A 24,583-nucleotide genomic window follows, 5' to 3' on the forward strand; every position below is an offset into this window, starting at 1 on the left:
TTTTGTTTAATATTTCTTCTTAATTTTTATTGGACATTTTGTTTATTTAAATTTCAAGTGTTATCCTCTTTCCAGCTTTCCTCTCCAAAAACCCCTATCCCATCCCCCCCTCCCTGCTTCTATGAGGGTGCTCACGGACCCACCCACTCCCCACTCTCCACCCTGTCATACCCCTACACTGGGTCACCAAGCCTTCACAGGACCAAGGGCTTCTCCTCCTACTGATGCCAGATAAGGCAATCCTCTGCTACACATGCCATGAGTCTCTCCATGTGTAATCTCTGGTTGGTGGTTTAGTCTCTGGGCGCTCTGGGGATTAGGCTGCAGAGATGGCTCAGCGGTTAAGAACACTGGTTGCTCTTCCAGAGGCCCTGAGTACAATTCTCTGAAACCACATGGCATCTCCCGACCATCTGTAATGGGATCCGATGCTTTCTTCTGGAGTGACTGAAGACAGTGACAGTGTACTCACATCCATAAAATAAATAAATCTAAAGAATCCAGGGATTTTACCTGTAAGAGATTTGTCCTCATTTGACAAGGCTTACAGGTAAGGCCAGTTGGGTCACTTTTTACTTCCCATTAAACTAAAAGTCAACTGTTGTCCCAGTACACTGCAGCATGCCAAAACTCAGTTTCACTCTGTTGCTACTCGAAACCTGTATGCTGCATTTGTTTGCATAACAGTATACACACACTCACTGAAGTTGGAAAGAAAAAAAGCAACATTTTCTTCTAATTTGGCATACACGGTTTCAGGTAAGAACAGACTAGGAAGCTAGAGTTAAAGAAAAAGCTTGGGGTGAATTGATAAGTTACAGTTGCAGCTTAGTTATGAAATAACACACAGGCTAGCCTCAGATCAGCGAATTTGAAGTGATCACAGTCAGGAAATGTGCACCAGAGTGTAGGGCAGAATGGAAGGAGAGAAGGTCGGCAGTTTGCTTTTTTTTCTGTTTTGTTTTGATGAGTGTGTGTGTGTGTGTGTGTGTGTGTGTGTGTGTGTGTGTGTGTGTGTGTGTGATTCAGTGTTACTAAATCTGAATATTATAGAAACTTAAGGCAAGTCTTATTGAAGCCATTTTTCTTCTGCTTGTTTTACACAAAGTTAATATATCTTCTTATATTTTGATCTAATACCTTAGCTCTTTTGAAAATCCAAATATTCTGAGACAAATTTGCTTAACATTCACAGGTCAGTATTGGTTGCACTTTGAGCCCAACTCTAATTTTCATATCTGAGGCCCCTCAGTTTGGCATATCCTCTACCTGAGTAAGACTGGAGAAAATTTGTATGTCAGGACGTGATCCACAGAACTACCTTTGAACCTTTTCTTCTCCTAACAGTAAAAGAGAACTGTTGCCTGTGAATGGAGCCAACGACCTTAACCTAAATCAGTACTGTGTGCTCTTCTTTTCCCTACAGCAATTCAATAATAGCAAAGGAATTGATTCTCCTCAGAATTTAAGGCTTTCTTTTACTTTATGAAGTTATTGAATAATAATTCAAAAATGATTTAAGTAGGAAACAAATTTATAGAGGCACTAGTGTAAACATTGTAAACATGATAGTTATTAGTATATTTCCAATATACAGCAGTAAAATAACATTTCAATATTTGCGCTTATTCACATCAGAATTCCTATTGAAAAGTAATGAATTCAGTCTATTTAGTAAATTGAAAACAGAAACATGGGGTTGGGGATTTAGCTCCGTGGTAGAGCGCTTACCTAGCAAGCGCAAGGCCCTGGGTTCGGTCCCCAGCTCCAAAAAAAAAAAGAAAAAGAAAAGAAAAGAAAACAGAAACATGTTAAAAAAAACCAAATATTTGAATTTTTAAAAAATGTTTCTTTCAAAATAAACTTTAGCAAACCAAGCATTGCCATAACATATTGTGTCCCCACTAATCAGCTAATGGGTGTCTCTTAACATTACAATGAGTTAATGAACTTGCCTGTCTCAGATTCTATGTATATAATTCAAATAAAATCATAATTTTAAATTTGTTGATCACTTCATCCACTGGAAAAGTACCACTTAAATTTATCCTCAGATTACTATGTTCATGTTGCTTTATTTTCTAAACTACATTTCTTCAAACGACACATGTATAACATCCAGTTAATTAAACATATATAAAGATGAGACTAGAAATTCAATCAGTATAACTGAGTACTAAGATGTTTTGATAACCATTTTAACCTGTGTTCCTAGGACTGCGTTCCCTTCTACTTTAGTCCTATCTGCTAAGTCCTATGTGTCAAACTAATTTTTATTTCTGAATAAGTATTAATCAGTTTAAATTGTGTACATTTAAATAGGTTACACATTAAAAGTATTTAAAGTTGTATTGTGATTACATATATATGTACACATATAAAATATATTTTAAAATATAAAGTATATGGATACAAAATAGTTATGTGCAAAAGCAAAAGAACCTCATTAAGCCTTAGTCTTAGGTTAATGACATTCCCAGTCATGTTCCACAAAGAACTATAACAAAGACACAACAAGCCTGGTTGATGCACTTTCTGCAATGGCCACTTTTTCTACTCACCATATTGTTAATGTTATCTTAATAAATTATAGCATACTGTCTCTATAATAAATTTGACCTTCTAACGAATAAACCAAATAGATTATAGATATCAGTTGCTCCAATCCATTGTAGTATTCTAGGGAATAGATTAGAAGCCTCCCAAAGCAAGGGACAATACATAACACATTTGACAGAATAGAGTAACATTGGGTGAAATTTCACAGCTATTTTCAAACTTTTGTTTTATTTTAAAACAGAGATCCAGGTCAATATATAGAACTAAACCCTTTAAGAACCTCTAAAATATAAAAATAAAAAGTTTTAAAAAATTGCCTGAAAAGACTTTGCCAGAAACCTGAAGTCACAATACAGCTTGCTTTACATAGAGCACTGAAAAAGTCATTAACAAACAACACTTTGTTCAGGACCTGCCTGCTATTGTGACTTTTGTCTCACATCTGTAAATGCTGCCAATGGGAGGGAACCTGCTCCCCTGTGGTTTTGTTTTTCCCCTTGAATGACAGTGACGGAGCACTTTGCATGATGTGTTTGGTGCCTTGCATGAGGAAGACATGCAAAGGCAAGGTCCAGTCTGCATGCTGCTTAATGAATGTTTTTCCTTTTCTCTCCTTCCTTGTCATGTGCTTTCAGAAGACAACAATGTAGAAGGTGGGTGCTTTCTCCTTTATTTTCCAACTCCCGTTTGCTTTTTATTTCTCAGTATTAATAGAGTTCATCTCGAATATAGACGGTAAGTTGACCTTTCTGAACATCGTTGGCTTCTAGTTATGTATCACTTTGCATATAGAACACATATGCACTCTCAATCCCACTAGTCTCAGGGCAGAAACTCCTTCAATCCTATTTCCAGTGCCTACTGTATTTCACAAGCCCAGATCAGCCTTAGAATACTTAATGCAGTGTTCTGTATGGAAAAATGATGCAGAGCTACTTATTTTATTTTATTTTTTGATATTCTTTGTAGTTTCCATCACAGTGCATGATCCTACCTCCATTCCTTGATTTTTTCTTTCCTTCCTTTCTTCTCTCTCTGTTTCTTTTCTTTTCTTTTATTTTTTCCCACTTGGTGGAGAAAAGTGGTTTCTTTTCTGTTAGAAATGTTTAAATTCTGTCATTTAAACCTTCATTTTTTCAAATGTTTTGAATTTAAAAAAATAGGTAAGACAGCAAGAATACATAAAAAGCATATATTTAGACTAAAATACAAGTCATTACCAGTGGAAAAGAAAGCTCACAGCCCTACCGTAATATAATGGGTAAGTGGATTTGTTACATTAAGTATGGGTTAAAACTATGATCAGTCACTGAGGTTTTCTTAGATAATCTCAGTCATGGAATTTTGAGAAAGTTATGTATATTTTACCATTGATTCCTACAAACATTTTCAACATTTTATTGTTAAAGAATGAAGAATTAAATAGCCACAAAGCTGCCAGCCAAATCTTGAAAAGATAAACACACAGAAAGTCTTAGTTGCTGCAGAGTAATAGACAAGGCAAAGTGCTTCATTATTCCTTGCGCATTTTAAAGAGTGGTCTTGCTGTGTAGCTCAGCCTGTAGCTCAGGCTGTCCTCAATCTCTCAGACATATGCCTCCCTTTACTTCTGGGTGCAGCCACTCCTTGCTATCTCATGTTCTATAAACGCGGCTTAACAGTTGCAGGTAATGTGTGAACAGCCATGTGTCCGGACAAGGCATTTAATTTACTTGGCAACTGTTCGTGATGTTCCTATGCTCAGAGATTCTAACAGAACAGAAGAAGGACTAGCAATTGAAAACCAAATCCTTGAAATATACCCAATTATGTCTGAATTTGGAGTAAGCAACAAAGATTCATGCTCTTCAGTACAACGTATTGTTTTAGGTGACAAAAGACTGTACTAAGAAAACCTCCAGAGCTGGGCGTGGTGGCATGCTTGAAAGGCTGACACAGGAGGACTGTGCTTGAGGGTAGCCTAGGCTACACACTAAGAATATGTTTGAATACCAATCAAAACAGGAAGACTATTTGTAGTTTTCTTTAGAAAAATTAATGATTTCACAGAAAAATTTTGGTGACAATATGTCCACCTTGTATAACTTAGCTACACAAAGGAACATGAACACCCATCAACATTTAACTAAAATGATAAATCATCTTGATTCATATGGAAATATCATTGAATCAACGTTAATATGACCAGTTGTTTCTTTAAAACATTGTGTCTTAAACACAAGCTTTTCAACTGTATATCTTGCTTTTTCATTTGAATAAGTTTAATCACTTACTACATGTGTCAGATGAGGGGACATTTCTGCATGGTCATTTCAATGTGACTAAGCCCCCATCCCCATTTAATTATTAAGCTGCTCATTTTTTATGAGAGGAAAAAGATCAGACCCAGCCCATGTTAAAGAGATTCCTTAGGTGTCTATAAAATATAATTCCATCACTGAACAATGGCAAGCCCTATGGGGACAGTGTTCTAAATAATCTTATCAAAGGACACAAAGGGCATCTGCACTGTTTAAGGGACCAGTTGGATTTTAAATCATGATCTTATCTTCTGATTATTCTGATATTTAGAATACACAGCATAGCATGTGCTTGTGTATAAATTGCAGTTTTACAACCCTTTGGCCCAAAACATTCCAAGCAAGGGTTGAAAGAACATTTTTGGTTTGCCTCTGTGATACAGACATGTCTCATAGGAAGCACGATGTCTGTCACTGGAGATTCTTGTCACCGTGACAACCCCTTCCCATGCTCCCTTGTTTATTGCTGACTTTGCTCTTGTTTCCCTTCAAGGTCTGGCGCACCTGATGATGGGCGACCAAGGTATGGGCTCTGCTCCTTCTCCACTCTGCTCTCAGTGTTTTCTTGCTGTGTAGCTGCTTTCAAACCATCACTGCAAAGTATGGGCGGTTGCTTGGAAGTGATGTGGCTGCAAATGAATTCCATGGCTTTTGTTCACATTTTTTCGTGGGTTTCTCTGCTTTTTGTTGGTTGGATGTCAGTTTGCTCCTGTGACACTTGTTTCCCTCCATTCCTTGCACTGTAACATCTGCAAATATAATCAGACAGAGGAACTGTGACTGAAATCTTCACTTTACTTCTAAAAATGCAAAGGAAGAGTGCGTGCAGTCAAAGAAAGCGGAGAGCAGTCAGGAACTAAGTCTGAGAACACCCAGTCTAACCTGCTACAGCAAGAGTTCATTTGTCATCCATGCATGGCAGTTTGGGAACGTGCAGACAGCTTTGCCTCTGCTTTCCAGAGTGCTGATTGCAGCATTCCGTGCAATTGATTCTTTCCTACCTGTGGCCATTGGGATCCTTCTTAAATGTAATCTTCTACATGAGCATGGGCTTCCAATACCTTGCATGCACCTGCCTGTAAAACAGGCAGAATTCTCAGAATGTTTGGACTGCCTTTCCATTTGTCTTCAAAACATTGTTATACTTTCTTGAATTGTTTAATTTTTAGAGAGCAGTGTGTTTACATATATTCATAATTCTTCTTGTTGTTTTTCTCCTCTTTATTCTCTTTGTCTGGAAATCCTTTCTTCATGGACCCATTTCATCAAATGCATAGGTAAAAGTAAAGGTACTACATTATTTTGTTTCTTAGTATCATCTGTGTGGATTACAGTGTGTCTAAATGATGCAAATGTATATAGACCTTTGACATTGGTAATGGATACTAGGTGGTAGGTATGTGTATTAATGAATATTTATGAACTCAAGGTAAGAAAGAATCCATCAAAATATTTCTGCTTTTCCTTCCCATCTTCATGTTTCACTTTTTAGAGTGATTTTTTTCATGTCAGTTGCTTTCTTAATTAGTGTTTTTAGATATTAGCTGTAGGTTGTGGTGTCAGTTCCTGCAATATCATTTAATGGTAGTTAAATGAAGAATGTAGCAATCATAAATATATCTTTCTCAAACATTCAACTCTGACTGAGCACACCCACCCTAATCATTCTGCCTGATGCAGGCTTCATCACCGCACAGCTCCAGGGTTGTGCTGCTCTGGTTCTTTCTTTGTTTGCTGCTAGATGCCGTTGAAGCACATTGACACTATCGTGGTTCCAAAAGGCAACATTCTGAAAGAGACAGACAGATAAAGCAAGTGTGCTCTTCCTTTATGCATACTAACTTTAGGAATGTTAATAGCAGCTACATATTCTGGTGTTACTTGGTAAGTCAGGCATGAGTACTCTTTGACCATGTGGAATAAAAATCAGAAGAAGCCCGTTCAATTTGTCATTTAGATCCATCTACATTTTGTTTAGTATTGTCATTAAAAGGAAGCAAGTGACTGGCATCCCTGGCAAATGTTTATAATTGCCTTGATTTGTTTTAAATTGTGTAATAGTTCCTATTTCCTTGGTCTTCAAATCATTATTTTTAAAAACAGGAATGTGCCATTTCCTAAAATTCTATAAATCTTTGTTATGTGCTAAAGGCATAGTGATTAGGACGAGAGCTCACAACTCTACCCTTTTGAATTTGTATCATTTAGCAGGAAACTTGCTGCAAAAAGTATCTGAACAGGAGCCAGACATTAAGTAAGAAATAAGGTTAAGTTCAAATTTGTAAAATAGTCTTTAGAATTGAATTTTTGGATTCTTCAAGTCGGTAGCATTCCTTTCCCTGGTTTGCTTGTTCGACCGTTTCCATGACACAACAGCATTTTGCTTGAACTGTGCCAATGGCAGCTCTACCAGCTCTCTCAAGGATCTTGTGAGTCACTAGGGTATTTCCTAAACCCTTTGCCTGAGGCCAACCTCCCACTGACAGACAAGGCCAGTGAGTGTGTCCCAAATGTTCTCTATATTATTCTGTGTATGGACATAGGATTTCAGATCACATGTAGGGAATTGTGCTTTGCTCTCCTGTAGTACAAAGTGTTTGTATCTGTGTATGCATATATTTGTATGAATGTATGAATATAGATTTTAAGTATATACATTCATCCATATACTAAGTAATTCTTTTAATAATAACTCAAAATACTTTGGTAATTATATAACTAAACATATGAAATAGTTCATCTTTGTATTCAACTGGAATCTATTGGGCATAATTAATTGTGAATGTCACTTCAGTTTTGCCATGTCAATCTCAAATGTTTCTTTTGGTATGTGTAACGGATAGTTTTTTAGTTCATCACTTTTTATCAAATTTTGTTTCCCAATACAAAGCCACAGAGGAAAATATTTGCTTTTTCTATTTCATTTATTTTAAAAAGATATTTGATGTATGTATTTGATGTTAAATAGGGGAGTATTTTGAATATCAGAGTAGTAGTCATTACTATTTAGACATAAAGATGAAAACATGCTTTGTTAATCTCACTGTGAATCAGTTTATCAAATATATATTCTAGATCAGAAAATACTTCTGTGACTTTGTGGTACAGCCTGTCAACATACCACATGAAAAAGTTAGCGTACAGAACATAACTTAGAGAGCACCATAATGTGTACCAATTCAAGGGTAAGGATAGCATGAGTCCAGGTCAGTGTATCTCTGCTTTGTGTCACTCAGCAAGAAGTCTCAAACATAGTGTCTACTAACTTCCCTCTGTAGCTTTTGACATTAGCTAAATCAAGAGTTGTGCATTTAAAAGATCCTAAATCTGGACTATGAAAAAATAGCTGGTTTACATTATAAACTCATGTTTCTCAAATCTTTACATTGCAATGTAATTCTGAAGTGTTCTCCACTCCACTTTTCCCTGGTGTAGTGAGCTAAAAGCCTTTAAAATGATCCTGTACAAATTAGTATATTTTTGTGCCAGTATCCAGAAGCAAAATTGAATTGAAAAAAGTCAGTCATCATTATCATTTTGATTTCTTTGTGTGGATTTTTATTGTTTACCAAATCCTAAGTGCCCAGTTAAAGTTGAATGCATTTTAGTTGAAGAAAATAGCAAAGAGTGAGAAGAGAGAAGAGTTGTTTGGATAAGCTCTTCCTCCTTCTAATTCTTCCTCCAGATGGTAGCACTGGACTCCCTTACTCACAGATCCTGGCCTCTTCCAACTCATTCAGGGTTTGGAATCTGAAAAACATTTCACCATCTGGATATGACAAAAATGTCTCAGACAAACAGACACATGTTAGGGGCTTGAGCTGTGTAATGGCAGCATCAAGGTGAATGAAATCAATGCTTTCTCTTCAGGGTCCGTACTACATGGGTATCATTTGGTTATTCAGTTTCAAACTTTAGAGTCAATAGTTTAACTTTGTCTTATGATTTCTAAATGGATATATGCCACTTTTAATTAAATATAATTAAGAATAAACTCCATTTTAATGAATTATAGCTTTCTTTTTGAGATCTCATGCAAAGCTAACTGATGCTGGCTTTATGTGACTCCAGTCTTCAGGATATTGTATTCTGTTGTTGATTTTACATTTTCCACTTAAAAATTATCAATGACATTATTTTTAGCATTCCTAAAAATGTTGTTATTCTCTTTTTTTGCTTAGAACCTTCATTTAACAACTTTTCGAGAAATTTAGTTTCCTTCCCCCCTTTTATTTCTGTATAGGAACGCACGTGAGTGTGTGTGCATGTGTGTGTGTGTTCACATGTGCACAAGTGCACACATTGCACGTGCATGTGTGTGTATTGTGTAAATGTTCAGGTCATTCCAACAATTGTTTATTTTTTAATTTATTTGAATCTTGTTCTACTAGTTTTCTGAAAGAATGAATGACTCTTTAAATAAAGAATAACAGGAACAAAGAACACATGCAAATCCAGCTGTGATTGCTGGTGGGTAGCTAAGGAGAAGACTCTAATCACTAATACTAGGTCCATGTCCATGCTTGTAAGAAAGGTTTGTGCTTCCCTTCACAGCATGTAGTTGTAACTTTGTACTTAAGTGTTCTGTCCTTTTTCATGTCGCCTTTTCCTGGTAGAGTGGAAGCTCCATGAGGGCAGGCACTTCATGTTTCTTGTTGACTATTGTATTTCTAGTCATTTTTTCTTAGTGTAAGTTTGCCACTTTTATGACGTCTGTATATACAGAAGCCACCTTGAACTAGATGGAGAATCTATCAAAGTCGACTCAGTGAAAGATTAATAAAGGGATGACTTTTTTAGATAACTGTAAGAAACTAGCAAGAGATTTTATAGACTGTGTTTGTCTTTTTCTGTAAACTTTTAATTTTTTCATCCTAAAGTTATTTGTCTACCTACCAATGGATCAGTCTGACATCATTTTCTTTAATTTTAGCAGGGAATAACTGAAGAAAAATGGGGTCAAGATATTATGATATTTAATTCTTATACTTTTCTCATTTCAAAAAAAAGAAATCAGGCAACCGATAGTAATTGGGAAAGGGAAAATTCATTTTTTCCCCAAGGATGAGCCCCTTGATAGGCTTTCAAATTTTTTATGTCATTTACTGCCATAGAGGAAAATAACAAAATTTTATTTTAAAACATTCTCTTAATGAGACAACAGGTATATGGCTTCCATGAAATCCAACTCTATCATGTCACATGATGTCTCTGTGATATCTGCCAAATTTTTCTAATTTCCTTAACTCCTATATGCCAAAAATTGGGAGTAATTAAGGTGTTTAAAAAGTCCAAATTGAAGTCTTCTAGGTATATTTGGTGTCTTATATAGAATAAATCCTACAGCATGTGTATGAAGTAATTGTTCTTTTGAGTCTATCAAATGAACATTTATTATTAGACTATTCATGACCCTAGATGTTTGCAGATGGCCAAAGTTTTATAAGTCGAACTATAAAATATATGTTCACATATTTAGAAATCCATTGTATCACTGTGATATTACTGATATCAGGTGTTAAGTCAGCAATAACCCAAAACACAAACAAAACATTTATTTTTAAGATGAATACCTGGATTCCTTAACAGTTGATAAGCGCACGCAATCTTGGAGTGTTTTATAACTATCGGGATATCATGTCATAATATTCTATTAAGTTCATTCTTAAAATAAATTTGATTTTATGAATATATACAGGCAAATCTCTCTGTGATTTTTTTCCCTCTTAATTCTGTATTAGTCCAGTCATAATGACGTAGCAAAACACCTCAGGTTTTCTGAACAGAAATTCATTTGCTACACTTTGAGAGTCTGTAAGGTTCAGTGCAGTGTAAGTGCATTTTCCTGTGTGGTGAGGGTGGGTTCACTGTAAACCAACGGTGGCTCTGTGAGAACTGTGTAAGGCTAGAACCCCTTCTTCTCGGGTTCTTAAACACTGAGAGGTGCAGTAGGATCTCTGGAATTTTGTATTAGACGAAAACCTCATTCGTGAGGGATCATCCCTTGTAATCCAAAAATGTCCCTGAATCCTTCCTGTGTAAATCACAACAAATAACTTCGAGGAAGACACTGCACTCAAACCTGATCTCTCTATGGTATTTGTTACTGTCTCTCAACTCTCCTTTGGCCACAGAGGAACACTGTGCAGTACTTGACTTCTGTTCCCTAGTATCCTGATGTGCATTTGCTTTTAGAACTCATAATTTATTGTACTTTGGCTCGAGATTTCCAATTCAATTATGAAATAATCATATTTATTTTATATAGATCCTTAGATCACATTTTCTCTTTTATATCCCTAATTTTAAGTAATCTCTATGGTTCAGAAGAATAAACATTGTGACATAATCTTACTATATTGAAATCTTGGTTTTCTTATATACGTAAATTATGGCATAATTTGTCTTCAGCTGTCTGGCATTGTGGCCTCTACCATTAAAATTTCAAATCTCTCTGATTCACAGTCACAGAACTGGGAAACAGCAGAATTTTAAACATATACTTGGTCCATATGAGCAACAGAGGAGCTCTCTGGCCACTCAGTGTGGCCTCTCATTTCATTTTTCTTTTATTGTCCATCAGCTCAGTGTGCAGTTAATACAGGTCGCGATAAGAACATTTTTTTTGCTATTTCTATGATTTAACGTATCTCATTGTGTTTAGAAATAGTAAATCCCAACTTTTTATTCTCTGTGATGTCGAGTTGATAAAGAGAAAGTCCCCAGGTCTATAAACGCAGTTCATAACCATTCATTTAAATACTGACTAAATAAGAATTTTACTAACTCATATAATATTAACCTCTGTTCATGGAACACAGAAGAAATTGTCCGTAGTATTTGTCTACAGATGAAGATGTATAGCTAGAATAGATTTCTGGTTGCCTGAAAAATGCTGTAAACTACATTTATATTTTTGATATAATGTAGTTTATATGAATAGTCTCTTTTCTAATATTATGATCTATTAAAATTATTAGTATCAAATTGAAAATCAGTTTGCTTTATTTCAATATTTTGAGTCAACTTTTAGAATAGATGAGGTACTTTGTAAATAGTACAGCAGATAGATTCAGTAGAATATATATACACATTAAATATTATATATAATTTTACTATATAATTCCTCTAGTTCATGTAAACTGAATCTTAAATGTTGTGGAATCTGTGGGCAGAAAGCATGAAAAATCAAGTTAAAAAGCAGCAGTTGTATTTCAGTGTCAGTGGAGATTCTGCTTCCTATGATATGGGAGACTTTGTGAAGCCCAAACTGAAATAGTCAGTACAAAAGGAGCCTTTTGGACACTTCAATGATATTCTTCCAATTCTTTATGAATAACAATGAAACTTGTCTTTGTCTGATTTTTTCCAAGATAAATTTAGAGGGAAACTGTTATAAAACATTGTCTAAGATCCATAACATCTCTTTTTCAAGTTTTCCATTTAGGGTAGAGAAATCCAGAAGCAGCATACCATGGTGGGTAAGACTCAGAATCCCCAAACCTGGATGCAGGTTCTATATTCATTATGTCACGAGCTTAAATAAACTGTTTAACCTTTTGATCAGGCCTGCAACCCAGTATCAGGAAGCGATGCAAGAAGTTACCACATGTTCCAGGAGATCCTGGTGTACACTGTAAGTTCTTATAGCAAACAAATCAGCAAAAACACCGATTAAAGAAAAGGACAAACAGTCCACAGAATTCTAACCTCAAGTATCTGAAATTTTAAAGTGTATAATATGGGTCCATAAAATAATCCACACCTGAAGGTGATGACAAGATGCAAATGGGTTTAGAAATGTACTTATTGGCAAGAAGACAAAAAGTTTTTACATCCATTTGAATTGAATGATTTTTGAAAATGAATGAACCAAAGCTTATCTTCTTACCATCATATAAATACCTTATCATTATTTGTCATCCTGAGATTATTTTAGGTTGTAACAAAGTGGATTTGAGCACCCCAACAGCTAAGAGGACAGAGAACACACGCAAAAGAGGGTTAGAAGCCGATGCCTCTGTAATTCTCACTGGCTGGCAGGTTGAACAGGCAGTTTGTAAAGACTTACTTTAAATTTTACTTGGATATCACTTTTGGTGTCTCATAGGAGACTAATTGTCAATATTTGTCTTTCCTTCCCTTCTTCCAGAACAAAAACAAAACAAAGCAGCAACAATAAACCTAATAAAGGCAGAGTCTTCTCATTGGACTATCAGGATTCAGACAGTTTTCCTGTCTCCTGTTCCCCGTAGGAGATGTTTGGGACTTTAGTAGCAATTTGGAAGCCTTTCTAACTGTGATAGTCAGAATTTACTTTAAAATTTCATGCTAGCCATTTTAAAACGAGTACTTCTTTAAGACTGCAGTTCCTCCTTGTATATCCTGATGACTATATAGGAAGGAGAAATGGCATCGGGAAGCTTGCTTTCTAAAACGCTTGGGTTTTTTTTTTTTTTTTTCGGTAGTTCAGAAATATCATTGGATGATTTTCACCAGAGGGAAGGATTGAAAATGAAGTTGAACCCTTACTTTGCCTTCAAGTATTTCTGATTGTGCTTCTCACTCAATGCTACAAGGCCTGGCGATTAGAAACATGGGATGACTGAGAAGGTGTCCAGATCAGCAGCTATGAGGTTTCAGGGGTGGAGTCTGAAGTGATGACTATGAGGCTAAGAAACCCCCAAATTAAAAAGACATGAACAAGACTGCACGTTAAAAAAAATGTCGTATTTTTGTCCTTTTTGAGGAGAAGGAAAGGGAGCTCGGGAAAGAGGACGGAGATGGGAGAAGAAGGGAAAGAGAAGACTGAGAGAAGCAGCAGAAGAGAGGAGTGCGGTCAGGAGGAGGCGTCCGCAGTCTGAGTCCTGGCTACGGGGAGTAAGGATTAACACGAATGGTGGTGCACTGTTGCACAGGCTCTTTTGGCACTGCTTTCCACAATGGATACTTTCCTGACATTAAGAAATATCACCACACCGATAACAGTTACTCCTGCCCAGGATAATGAGTCAACATATATCTACTTACAGAAAAGCCCTTTATATATATACCAAGCAAGGTTAACTTATTTCTCTTTACAGTGCTGTATAGGACAGCACACTCAGAATTGACACGACTGAAGATCTGCGAATCCTTTGTATTTACTTCTAGCTAACTAAAATTTAGGATATTCCCAGAGTCATGAATCAAGAGCTTTTTCCTTTTTCATTTTGCAATCCTTTAATTAAGCAACCCAGATATAATATATGAAATTTTGCCACCAAGGCCATGAATTAGATCATTAAGAAAATAAAAACTGCTTATTTTTAATATAGGGTGTTAAAGCCATATTTCATCTTATATTTTTGGCCAAAGATACTTGGTCAGTTGACCCAGCTTCCCACTTGATAAACTATAGTTGGCATTATAGATACTGTATACATTTGGAGAAAATTAAATTATCCACTTCAAGAAGCAACCAAATTTAGGTTGACCTAGCATGCTGCCAAGGGGATGGAAATCTGTCAATTGGTCACTTGTGACTCCTCTTGGCAGGAAAGATGTAGAATACAAGCTAGATAGCTGCGGCTTTTCAAACATTCCTAGTAGCAAACTCTGCCAGAAATTGGCAAGCATTAATGACAGCTAATGATTTAAAAGCTGAGCTGACCTAAAATAATTTTCGTGGCTTTTTGTAACTGTCTTTCTAGTGATTGTGAAATGAAAGAATATATCCCTGACCCACAGTCAAAGGCAACTGCATTTCCAGTTGCTTGCCCAGCAGTTGAGTTTATATTGACCCACTGTACTTTCTGTGACTAGAAACATTTTCTTTCATGTAATTAATAAAAGTTAGATTCAGTACGATATAAAAGAATAGAGAACCAGGCTGTGATCATCAAAGAAATCCACTCTTGAGCAGATGAACCTGAGTATTATTCTTTCTATTTTTGTCTTCTCATTATGCATAGGAGGAACATCAATGACCTTTTAGGCTAAGCTCCATTGTCCTTTTTCTCAACTATTAGAAATAGGACATTTTTTAACCAAATAACCACCCCAGAGGACCACTCTTAAGCAAATCACTCAAGTATTTCTCTTCCCTGTTATGACATGTGATCAGCTGTTCACACATCAGTCCAAACTTGACACTATTCCCTTTGCTCTGACACAGTAGTTCTTAGCATGACTCCTCAACACACATAGGTCCCAAGTTAGCTGAGGCATATTTTTAAATATAAACTTTTCATGGTATTTAAGAGAGAGTTTTATTTGAAAGGTTCGTGGCAGTTTGGAATTCTGTACTTAAAACAAAATAAAATAAATGAAAGAAAGCATCAATCTTCTTCATAAGAAGATTTAAATCACAAGGTAGCTGCTATCAATTTAGCCAAATGGTTGTTGGCTAAAGGAAACATGTGCACAAGAAAAAACAGGCTGAAGATTACTGAAGATGGCAAGGTTGAACTCCTCTCTAGGCAGGAAAAAATGATATATGAGCTCAAGGAATTGTTTATTTCTTCAGGTAGAGTAGATATGGAAGAGTATCTATAGTTGGTAGAGAGGGACTTCAGGATCTAGCAAGGTCTTTCTAGGGATTGTGGCATATTTCATGTAATTTGAGGGGAGAGTGGAAATTATATCCTCTGCAACAGTAAATATCTTAGTAGCCCAGCCCTGCTGTGGAAAAAAACTATCATAAAATATCTGAGAGTGCCACATAAACCTAAGGAGTGTTTCTGTCCTTAGTGATCTGGTATGGCACTTTATTATGAATGAAACATATTAGGTGACATTGTACAGTTCTTTGGTTAGCCTTAGTGAGGTCCCTGCAAAGTTGGAAGCCATTAATTAAGTCAGTGTCATGGGTGGGGCATGACTCATAGGAAGTATCAAGTGATAAAAAGAGTCTACATTTAGTTAGTAAAGGATTGCCTTTGTAAATAGTAAGTACTCACACACTGAGACACTGCAACTGCAAGATCAAACTAGTAATAAAGGACTCTAACACTGGGCCTACAAATTACTTCTATTGTAAGATTATCTAGGAGGATAGCATTGATGTTCATTTTCTATTAAACATTGAAACCTTTAAAGACAAGACTTTTTGTATTGAGGATAGATGTGATTCATGGAGGATAATAAAACTCAATAAATATCATGCAGTATACCTCCTCTTAACCAAAACCCAAGAAGTAGTTGATGCAAAGCCTGAAACAAGCAGATTGGAGTGGATTATATCCACAATCAGACACCAAACTATATCGTTAGTTATGTGTCTTCAGTCAAGTTATTTGGCCTTTTGAAATCCCATTCTCCATATTTGGTAATCTCAGGTAAAACTACCCATTTTATTGTAAAAATTATTAAAGTGTTAAACAGGTAAAAATTTGTTTGGATTACCACCAGTTACTCATGTTTTCTAGAGTACAGTGAGTGTTCACCTAAAAACATGTGGAGAATTAGATGTCTGTTGATTAAAATAAAATGAAGTTTCTTTCAAGGAAAATCATAAGAAAATTTTATACCATATAAAGGAAAGATAAGCACAAAAATGTTCTACTAGTCCTGAGTATACATAGTTTTAAATCTCAGTAAGTTCACCTGTATTCAGAAACTGAGAAGAAAGAAACTGTCAAAAATAATAATATCCCCCCATATACATATAAGTCTTTGGTCTTCATAAGACATATATATGCCCATATACACCTGTGTGTGTGTGTGTGTGTGTGTGTGTGTGTGTGTGTGTGTGTGTGTGTGTGTAGACCAAAGATTTTTGAGATAGGGTTTTAGGTAGGCTAGGCTTGTATTTTCTATGTGACTGAGGATGACTGAATTTCTGATCCTCCTGACTCCAGCTCCTAAGTGCTGAGATTATAGGCATACAGCACCGCACTTGGTTTTAGGACTTTTTAAAGAACAGACTCAGAGCTTCCTCTATAGTAGATTCTTAAACCAGCTATATCCCCAGCTCAGTGCAGACTTTTATGTTCCTGTTACGTACGTGAAAAAAGGCAAACATAAACCAAACTCTTACAATATTCCTGACACAGACATTTGAATGATAATGAACAAAGAAAGGTCTTAAACCTTCATGGGCCTAAATTACAAAGGTAAGATATTTTTCTTTAACAACAAACATTCCCTTGATTAAATTATTAAGGTTCTACTAACAATAATTTTAACACAATCAAATGGAACTTTTGTTCTAATTGCTTTACAAGAAAATGCTCAGTTTACTTTTGACTTGGTTTGCTTAACTGCTTTGCTTCATTAAAAAAGAACATAGGATAAAAATATTGTTATTCCCTCATGTCCTTGAACTCCCTTCCAGGCTTTATTTTGGAGAGTGTTAAAAATGTGTGGGAGTCGTAAGACAGCAAATAAGGCTTACAGGAGCTTGGAGCAAGAATGTATGTTATCTTATATTTTAGACAAAGGTAATTGTGAAATTCAGTACAATCAGAAAATTTTCCAAAGTTCTTGAGAGTGGAAAAGGGATTAAGATTAATTGACAAATAATAGCTTCGTGATATTGGACAAACTGTACAAGTCCCTGTCAAACAAGCCAGGAACAAAACTTTCTTCCTCTGCAGCAATGTTCATCTAAACTCAGCATGAAAGCCCAAAGGCAAGGTAGAGTTGATACCTCTGAAAATAATAACTTGAATTAAATATTGTAATTCTTGAAAAGTTGTTAATTTGAATAAAAATATACCTGTGTGGATTATCACCAGTTACCCATGTTGTTATTGTTATATATCCTAAAATGTTTACTGAATTTCTCTCAAGGGCTATATTTTCATCATTTTTATAGAGTTAAAGAAGTATATATAGACTGAAGAAAACAAAAAGACTCCTTTAAACATGTTTCCATTCTCACAGTCAAGACATATTTTTCTTTCCCAAAATTTACATTTTCTATCTCTAATACCATCCTCCCCAGAGTTGAAACTTTTCCAGCTCTTTCTGGCCCATTACCTTCCTTTGAGTCAAGCATGCTACCTTGACCAGGTTATTCTTTTAGTTCAAAAGTAGTGATCTTCGCTTTCTGAGCAGGGCTCTATAGAATGTACAACTGTGAATCTGGAAACGAAGCTTCTGTCCAAGGTGTGTGTGTGTGTGTGTGTGTGTGTGTGTGTGTGTGTGTGTGTGTGTGTGTGTCTGTGTCTGTGTGTCTGTGTGTCTGTGTGTCTGTTTGAGTGGTGTGTGTACTTAATATCTTTTTTTGTTGACCCATGTCAAATTTTCAGAAAAGGTAGCCTCCTCATTCTCTGCGCAGGAGTCTATAATATGAGTTTTCCGGGAGGCACAAAAGATTTCTACTGAACTCTAACATCAGTTGTTAAAGAGCAACTGCTTTACCACATTTTCTACCCAAGATATTGTGGATCGATAGTAAATAATAAATAATGCAGGCTGCTGTCATAGAGCACATAGGTACATGCATTGTCACAAGCATTCTCCCGAACAGTTAAAGCTCATAGCAGAATATTTACAGGGAACAAATTTCCACCTTAGTTGACTTATTAGCATTTTGATTTTCAACTGACTACTCTGGTTAAGAAATTCCAATTTTTACTTATTTATAATGGAACAAATCTCCAGCACATTTCCAATGTAATTAGGATAACAAATTCCCACAACTTTATCAATGTCAGAAGTGTAGTATGGATCAATCTCACTGAAAAATTTTGGAATTGGGGAAATGTAATCTTTTCCTTTCTAGTTTTTAAGTTCATCTACACCCCTTGGTTGGCACCTCCAGTCACCGAATATTTATTTCTGGTTTGGTTCAAGTTTTTACCTGACTTTTAAAAATAAAGATTATGCTGGTAGGACAGCAACTTTCAGAAATATGTAACTGAAAGCAAAGAACAAGAAGACTATGATTTAGTCAAGATGATACCTGAAGCTTTTCATTGATCTTGAGCATCAGAACTGGAGAAAGGTGAATACATCAGAGGTGTGTTAGGTGCTATATTCTCTTGTAGTTGACAGTGCAGAGCTGAAGCTAAGATTGAAAGTTACAACCGATTCCCCTGTTCCCACCAGTAGCCTGTAGTTTAGTGCTGATATCATTTGTAGTGGGGATTACTTAACAGAATGTATATCACAGCACAGATCATGTGGGGGTGGGGATACTTGTCATTTTTGCCAGGATGCTCAAATAAACAGTTTTGAATCCCAATTTCATCATAAAAATATAGTATACAGTCACTTGATATTAAAAAAACAAAAACATGATATGGAAGTTGATTAATACATCAATATCCAGGTGTATCAGTCAGAAATATTTTATAATACTTCAATGAAAGACTGCATTCTCCACCTATTCCCGTTGTGTCAAATCTTCAATAGATTGTCTACCCAGTGAAGTTGTACTTGGAAAACTATGTAATAAATATATTCCCTCAGTCTTTTACTTCAGTATCTATTAGTGTAATATAATTTATGAGTTTCTGTTGATAGTCTTGTTTATAAATATGTAAAATGAAAAGTCACATAGAGCAACAGATAAGTTCTTACTGAGACTATGGAAGTTTCTGGAAGTAGTATTTGAACACAAGGAGATGTTAGTGGGGGATAAATTCACTGATAAAATGAGTTCCTTGAGGAAAGGACAACACAATTACAACTGCAGAATGTGGATATGTGTGAGCATGGCATGCCTGCAGCACTGTAATGGTTGGAAAGCAGTGCAGAAAGATGTAAATGGCAACATTTTGATCCATAACTATAGGCAGTTTTTAAACCAATTTTAGAGGAAGCACCCTGAACCCTCCTTATCCTCACAAGCTCTGTGACCATTCGAGCCCTGAGCAAATGTATGAATCATGCACTTATAGCTATTGGCACATTTCTGCTTACCCAAGCTTAAGATCTGGTATTTGAAACTTATTTTGGAATTAACATGCACTCATTGTGGAAATGTGTGTCAGTACAGTGCCATTACCAAAGCCTGCTTTAGAAAGACACCTTGGATGCACTCATTGATAAGTGGCTATTAGCCCAAATGCTTGAATTACCTTAGATGCCTAGAACACATGAAACTCAAGACAGATGATCAAAATGTGAATGTTTCACTCCTTCTTTAAAAGGAGAACAAGAATATCCTTGGCAGGGAATAGAGAGGCAAAGATTAAAACAGAGACAGAAGGAACACCCATTCAGAGCCTGCCCCACATGTGGCCCATACATATACAGCCATCCAATTAGACAAGATGGATGAAGCAAAGAAGGGCAGGCTGACAGGAACCGGATGTAGATCTCTCCTGAGAGACACAGCCAGAATACAGCAAATACAGAGGCGAATGCCAGCAGCAAACCACTGAACTGAGAATAGGACCCCATTGAAGGAATTAGAGAAAGAGCTGGAAGAGCTCGAAGGGGCTCGAGACTCCTTATGAACAGCAATGCCAAGCAACCAGAGCTTCCAGGGACTAAGCCACTACCTAAAGACTATACATGGACTGACCCTGGACTCTGACCTCATAGGTAGCAATGAATATCCTAGTAAGAGCACCAGTGGAAGGGGAAGCCCTGGGTCCTGCTAAGACTGAACCCCCAGTGAACTAGATTGTTGGGGGGAAGGCAGCAATGGGGAGAGGATGGGGAGGGGAACACCCATAAAGAAGGGAAGGGGGGAGGGATTAGGGGGATGTTTGCCCGGAAACCGGGAAAGGGAATAACACTCGAAATGTAAATAAGAAATACTCAAGTTAAAAAATAAAAAAAAGAAAGACACCTTGGTATCAGAGTTGGCATTTTCATTTTTGAAGAAGGAATGAGTATTTAGATTAAAAAATGAACAAGGTTAAATGTGATGAGGTCTGAACTGAGAGGATAATGTAGAAAGGATGATTCTTACATGACAATCTAGAGTCAAAATGGACTGGGTTCCATTCTTTGCTGGGTGATCCATACAGAGCAAGGTCCATCGTAAACGGTTAGTAAATAAACTGTTGGAGATAAGGGAGTTAAGCTGAGTATGGGAGGTTGAGCTGGGTATGGTAGGTTAAATGAAAGGCCATCTTTAAAGCCTCAGGAATTATGACTATAAAAATCACACTTGTGAAGGAGTGTGTAGGAGAACTTCTGTCTTAGAAGATGCTCATGCAGATATATTATCTTCAGCATGTGGATGGAAATATGAAGACTGTTCTTGGGATGGAGAGGCAGGAACAGAATTCTAGTACAGAAAAGAAACATGAAAGCTTTAAACTGTTTCACAAGCAAAATTTATCATAAATGATGAATATGATAACCTCTTATAAAATAAAGTCAAATTACTTTGTGCATGCTAGCTATTTTACAGATGAAGAAACTAAGAAGCAAGGAAGTGTTTTCTCCAAGATGAAGCAACATGTGAAGCACAATGAAGTTTTAGAACATAAAGGACACCCTGCTCTCCCTCCCATGCATGTCCTTGTTGCCATCCCCACCCCTGTGTCTCCACATTTACTGCTGTCTACTTTAGGGAAACCATTTCACCCTCTTCTCTCTTCACAAAGGAGAAGATTCACATTAGGACTGCCTAATACTGGAGGTTTCAAGATGGCTTTTTCTAAAATATAGGGCATGGTAGACAGAGACTGGGATTGCCGAGATCAGGTAACTATATGCCGCTAGGCTCATGCTTTCCATTTTCTAAGGGTTAGCTGAGGCATACTGACTTGTTTTATTTTTTGAGTAAAGTTGTTGTTATAAAACAAGTTGCATTTTTCCATTCTTTACTACATAGATGACATAAAACTAATGGCTTTTAAGTGGTTCTCTGTGGATCCTGAGGCATTAGGGTAGACATGCTAGGTCCATTGTGGAGGAAGCCCTGTTATAGTTAAATCAAGCTTCCATAGCCATTAATCTGTTTATACACTGGATTTCCTCCCTTTTGTATATGTATAAAGAGGCTCTCATTTCCAGAATATTTGAGAACTACTGTTGTGGTTATTAATCTGAGGACTAGAGCCAGCACTTCAGACTTTGCTGTTTGAATCTTTTGATTATATTCAAGCGGTCCAGATCCCATGCTTTCAAAGGAATAAATCAGAGAAGTTCAATTTTTACCTTCAAAGTACCTTGGGGCCCTCAAGCCTGTGGTAAGCATCTCTGCCCTTTGCCAGCCCAGTTACTTTTGCCTAAGGGTACATTGAGAGTGACAGATTTCATATATTCACTACTCAACATCAAGCCAGACTGAGCAGGAGAAACAACCAAGCTTGAGACATTTATTCTGGAAGCAATAAAAATATGTTCATATAGTTTTACCTCAATTTGTGCCTTTTTTATCCTTAATTTGTAAGTCAAGTTCTTACCTGGTTCAAACTGATGATTCAGAAAGCCCATTGGATTGTCAGTGCATTCTTATGGTGGTAAGTTAAATATCAGTGTCATCAGACACATACATATATACACACCTTACATAGACATTCTTTTAAAAATCATATTTTTCATATATCCAATGGAAACAAATATTATTACAAATAGTTTTTGAGTCACATTAAGATCTTATCATAAGTACAAGTCTAACAATTAGGTTGAAGAGTTAATTATGTTAGTTAATACAATAGCACAAAATAGTCAAATAGAATTTATAACGGTCAGGATGACAGCTATTTAGAACTCAGAGAATTTTTTAATGGTTTTAATAGTCCTTTAAACTAATCACAGTAACTTCTTATACTTTATTTCATATTCTTTATGGAAAGCAGCTTTTTCCATATCTTTAAATAATTTCTGTATTATGTTTATGCTGGTTGGGAAAAATGTTCACTATTTTTAAATGTAGTGGTATTATTGTGATTTTCTCCTCAGCATACTGGCTGTTGATTTGCATCGATGACATTATTCACTCTTCTAGTAATTCCAAACAAGGCAAGGCTGTATAACAAACCATTACATTTCCATGCAAGTATATCTTTATTTTTGTTGTTATTATTTCTGACTTTTATTTGATTTGGTTTGGTTTGGTTTTAAACAGTGTCTCACTATGTAGTCCAAACTGTCCTAGGACCTGCTATGTATTCCTGACTTGCTTGATAACATGGTCGCCTTTCCCAGCATTCCAACTGTCATGACTAGAGCTCTGTGCCTCGTGCCCATCTAACTTTCAACATAAAGGCTGTCCCTTATCATCTTATAGCAATTCACAGAGAAAATAGGTAATGGTGGTTGATTCAATTTGGCACATGAGAAAAGATCACCACAACAATGACGGTCCCAAATGCTACACAAGTGAGCATCAAGGTCAGCCGAGGGTGCCAGCAGAGAACATGAAGCAGGGGGTATGTTTTCTGCCATCAGTGGAATGAGCTTACAAGGTGTGCTGTGTCTTAACATTCAGATACACATTCTCAGAAAGTACTGTTTCACAAATTTAATTAGACAGTAAAATTTAGATGACTATTTCCCAAAATAGGTTATCATTATTTCTGGGCTGGAGTTATGAAAATCCTTCTTTTTGAGAATGAGGCTTTGTGTGTAAATGTAGCTCATTAATATTTATGACATTTTTGTTGATGTTCTTGTTCTTTTGTTCCTGAGAAAACTTATTTTTATTTTTAGTGTCTTTCTAAGTCTAAATGTGATTCAGGATCTTAAAACATGTCCATTTTTATTTTAATGTCTCTTTTAAACAAAATGAATCAATGTTTTGCTATAATGGAGATGCTGAGAGTGAACTGATTTTATTGCTATTGCTCATCTTTTAAAGACAATTTCTCGTTCTTTGTAAATGAAGTGATTGGGTTTAAGAACTCATTCTGAGCTAAAAATGTTGTTCATTCTGGTAGTCAGCTGAAGTAGGCCTCAGAGAGGGGGGAAAGCATATATTCTTATTGAAGCTTCCCAAATCTAATGGCTCAAATTTCCAGTTGAAGACTCATATGGGTCAATAGGTTAATCTACTTCTTGACACCTTCTTCTACCAAGTATGCTACAATAACAGACACAGTCATTCTGTTCATACTTATAAGTCCTGAAAGGAAATGATTGCCATGAGTACAAATTGACAATAAGCTTGGTGAAATTCATGCTCCCTGAAGGATGTGTAGACAGCTGACATTTCTGTTGAATTGTTGCTTGATCTGTTTTGGTCCTAAGTATAAAAACAGTCCAAATTTTAACTTACTCTGAGTATGCTATGCTATTAAAACCTTGCTTAGCTTTTCTTTGAGATTATAAAATTTATTTTGTGTCTCTTAATGAATTTATATTTGCATATTAATTTGTGTGACAATAAAGTAATTGACACAGAACATAGATTTCCATTTTTCATTCATTTTTTTGATAATTCACTAAAATTTAATCAATGCAAATTTTATTGCACTGTTTCCTATGGTTCAGGGACCCTGAGGATACAGATGACTGAAATCATAGAGCATACCAGTGAACCATACATTTATGAGAGAAAACAAATACCAAGTCAGTAAAATGGAAGCTCAGAAAGCTCGCATGATGTAGAGACATTACATGGGAAGATGAAGCACGAAGGTTTCAGTTTTCTGTGAGGTTGACTCCAGCAGGATAGTGCAGTAGAGAGTCGAGTGATCTGTAGGACTTCATCCTTTTGATACTTAGGAGAAAAGTCCGATTTCTCTTGTGATGGTTCCAGTCTGGTCCAAGTTGCCTCTGTCATCTCATTCTTAGCTACCTTAAATGTGTCATCTACTCTAGGGCTCACATACTGTGACGCACATAAATGTCATACAGAATAATGACATTAACGGGAAGCTGACTCT

The 24,583-nt window shown here is 36.2% G+C and overlaps 1 protein-coding gene across 45 annotated transcripts in view; it reads left to right on the forward strand.

The window, feature by feature from the left end:
- Positions 1 to 24,583, forward strand: part of Nrxn1 (neurexin 1) — a 1,143,874-nt gene that overhangs the window by 105,986 nt on the left and 1,013,305 nt on the right. For 26 of the 45 annotated variants that reach the window (XM_087554504.1, XM_087554507.1, XM_087554527.1 and 23 more), the window contains exons 3-4: positions 3,195 to 3,212; positions 5,353 to 5,382. In XM_087554504.1, the coding sequence (XP_087410630.1) occupies positions 3,195 to 3,212; positions 5,353 to 5,382 (48 nt within the window). 45 annotated transcript variants of the gene reach the window in all.

Source organism: Rattus norvegicus, chromosome 6 (assembly GCF_021556685.1).
Source record: "Rattus norvegicus strain SHRSP/BbbUtx chromosome 6, alternate assembly SHRSP_T2T, whole genome shotgun sequence".
Classification (NCBI taxonomy): domain Eukaryota; kingdom Metazoa; phylum Chordata; class Mammalia; order Rodentia; family Muridae; genus Rattus; species Rattus norvegicus.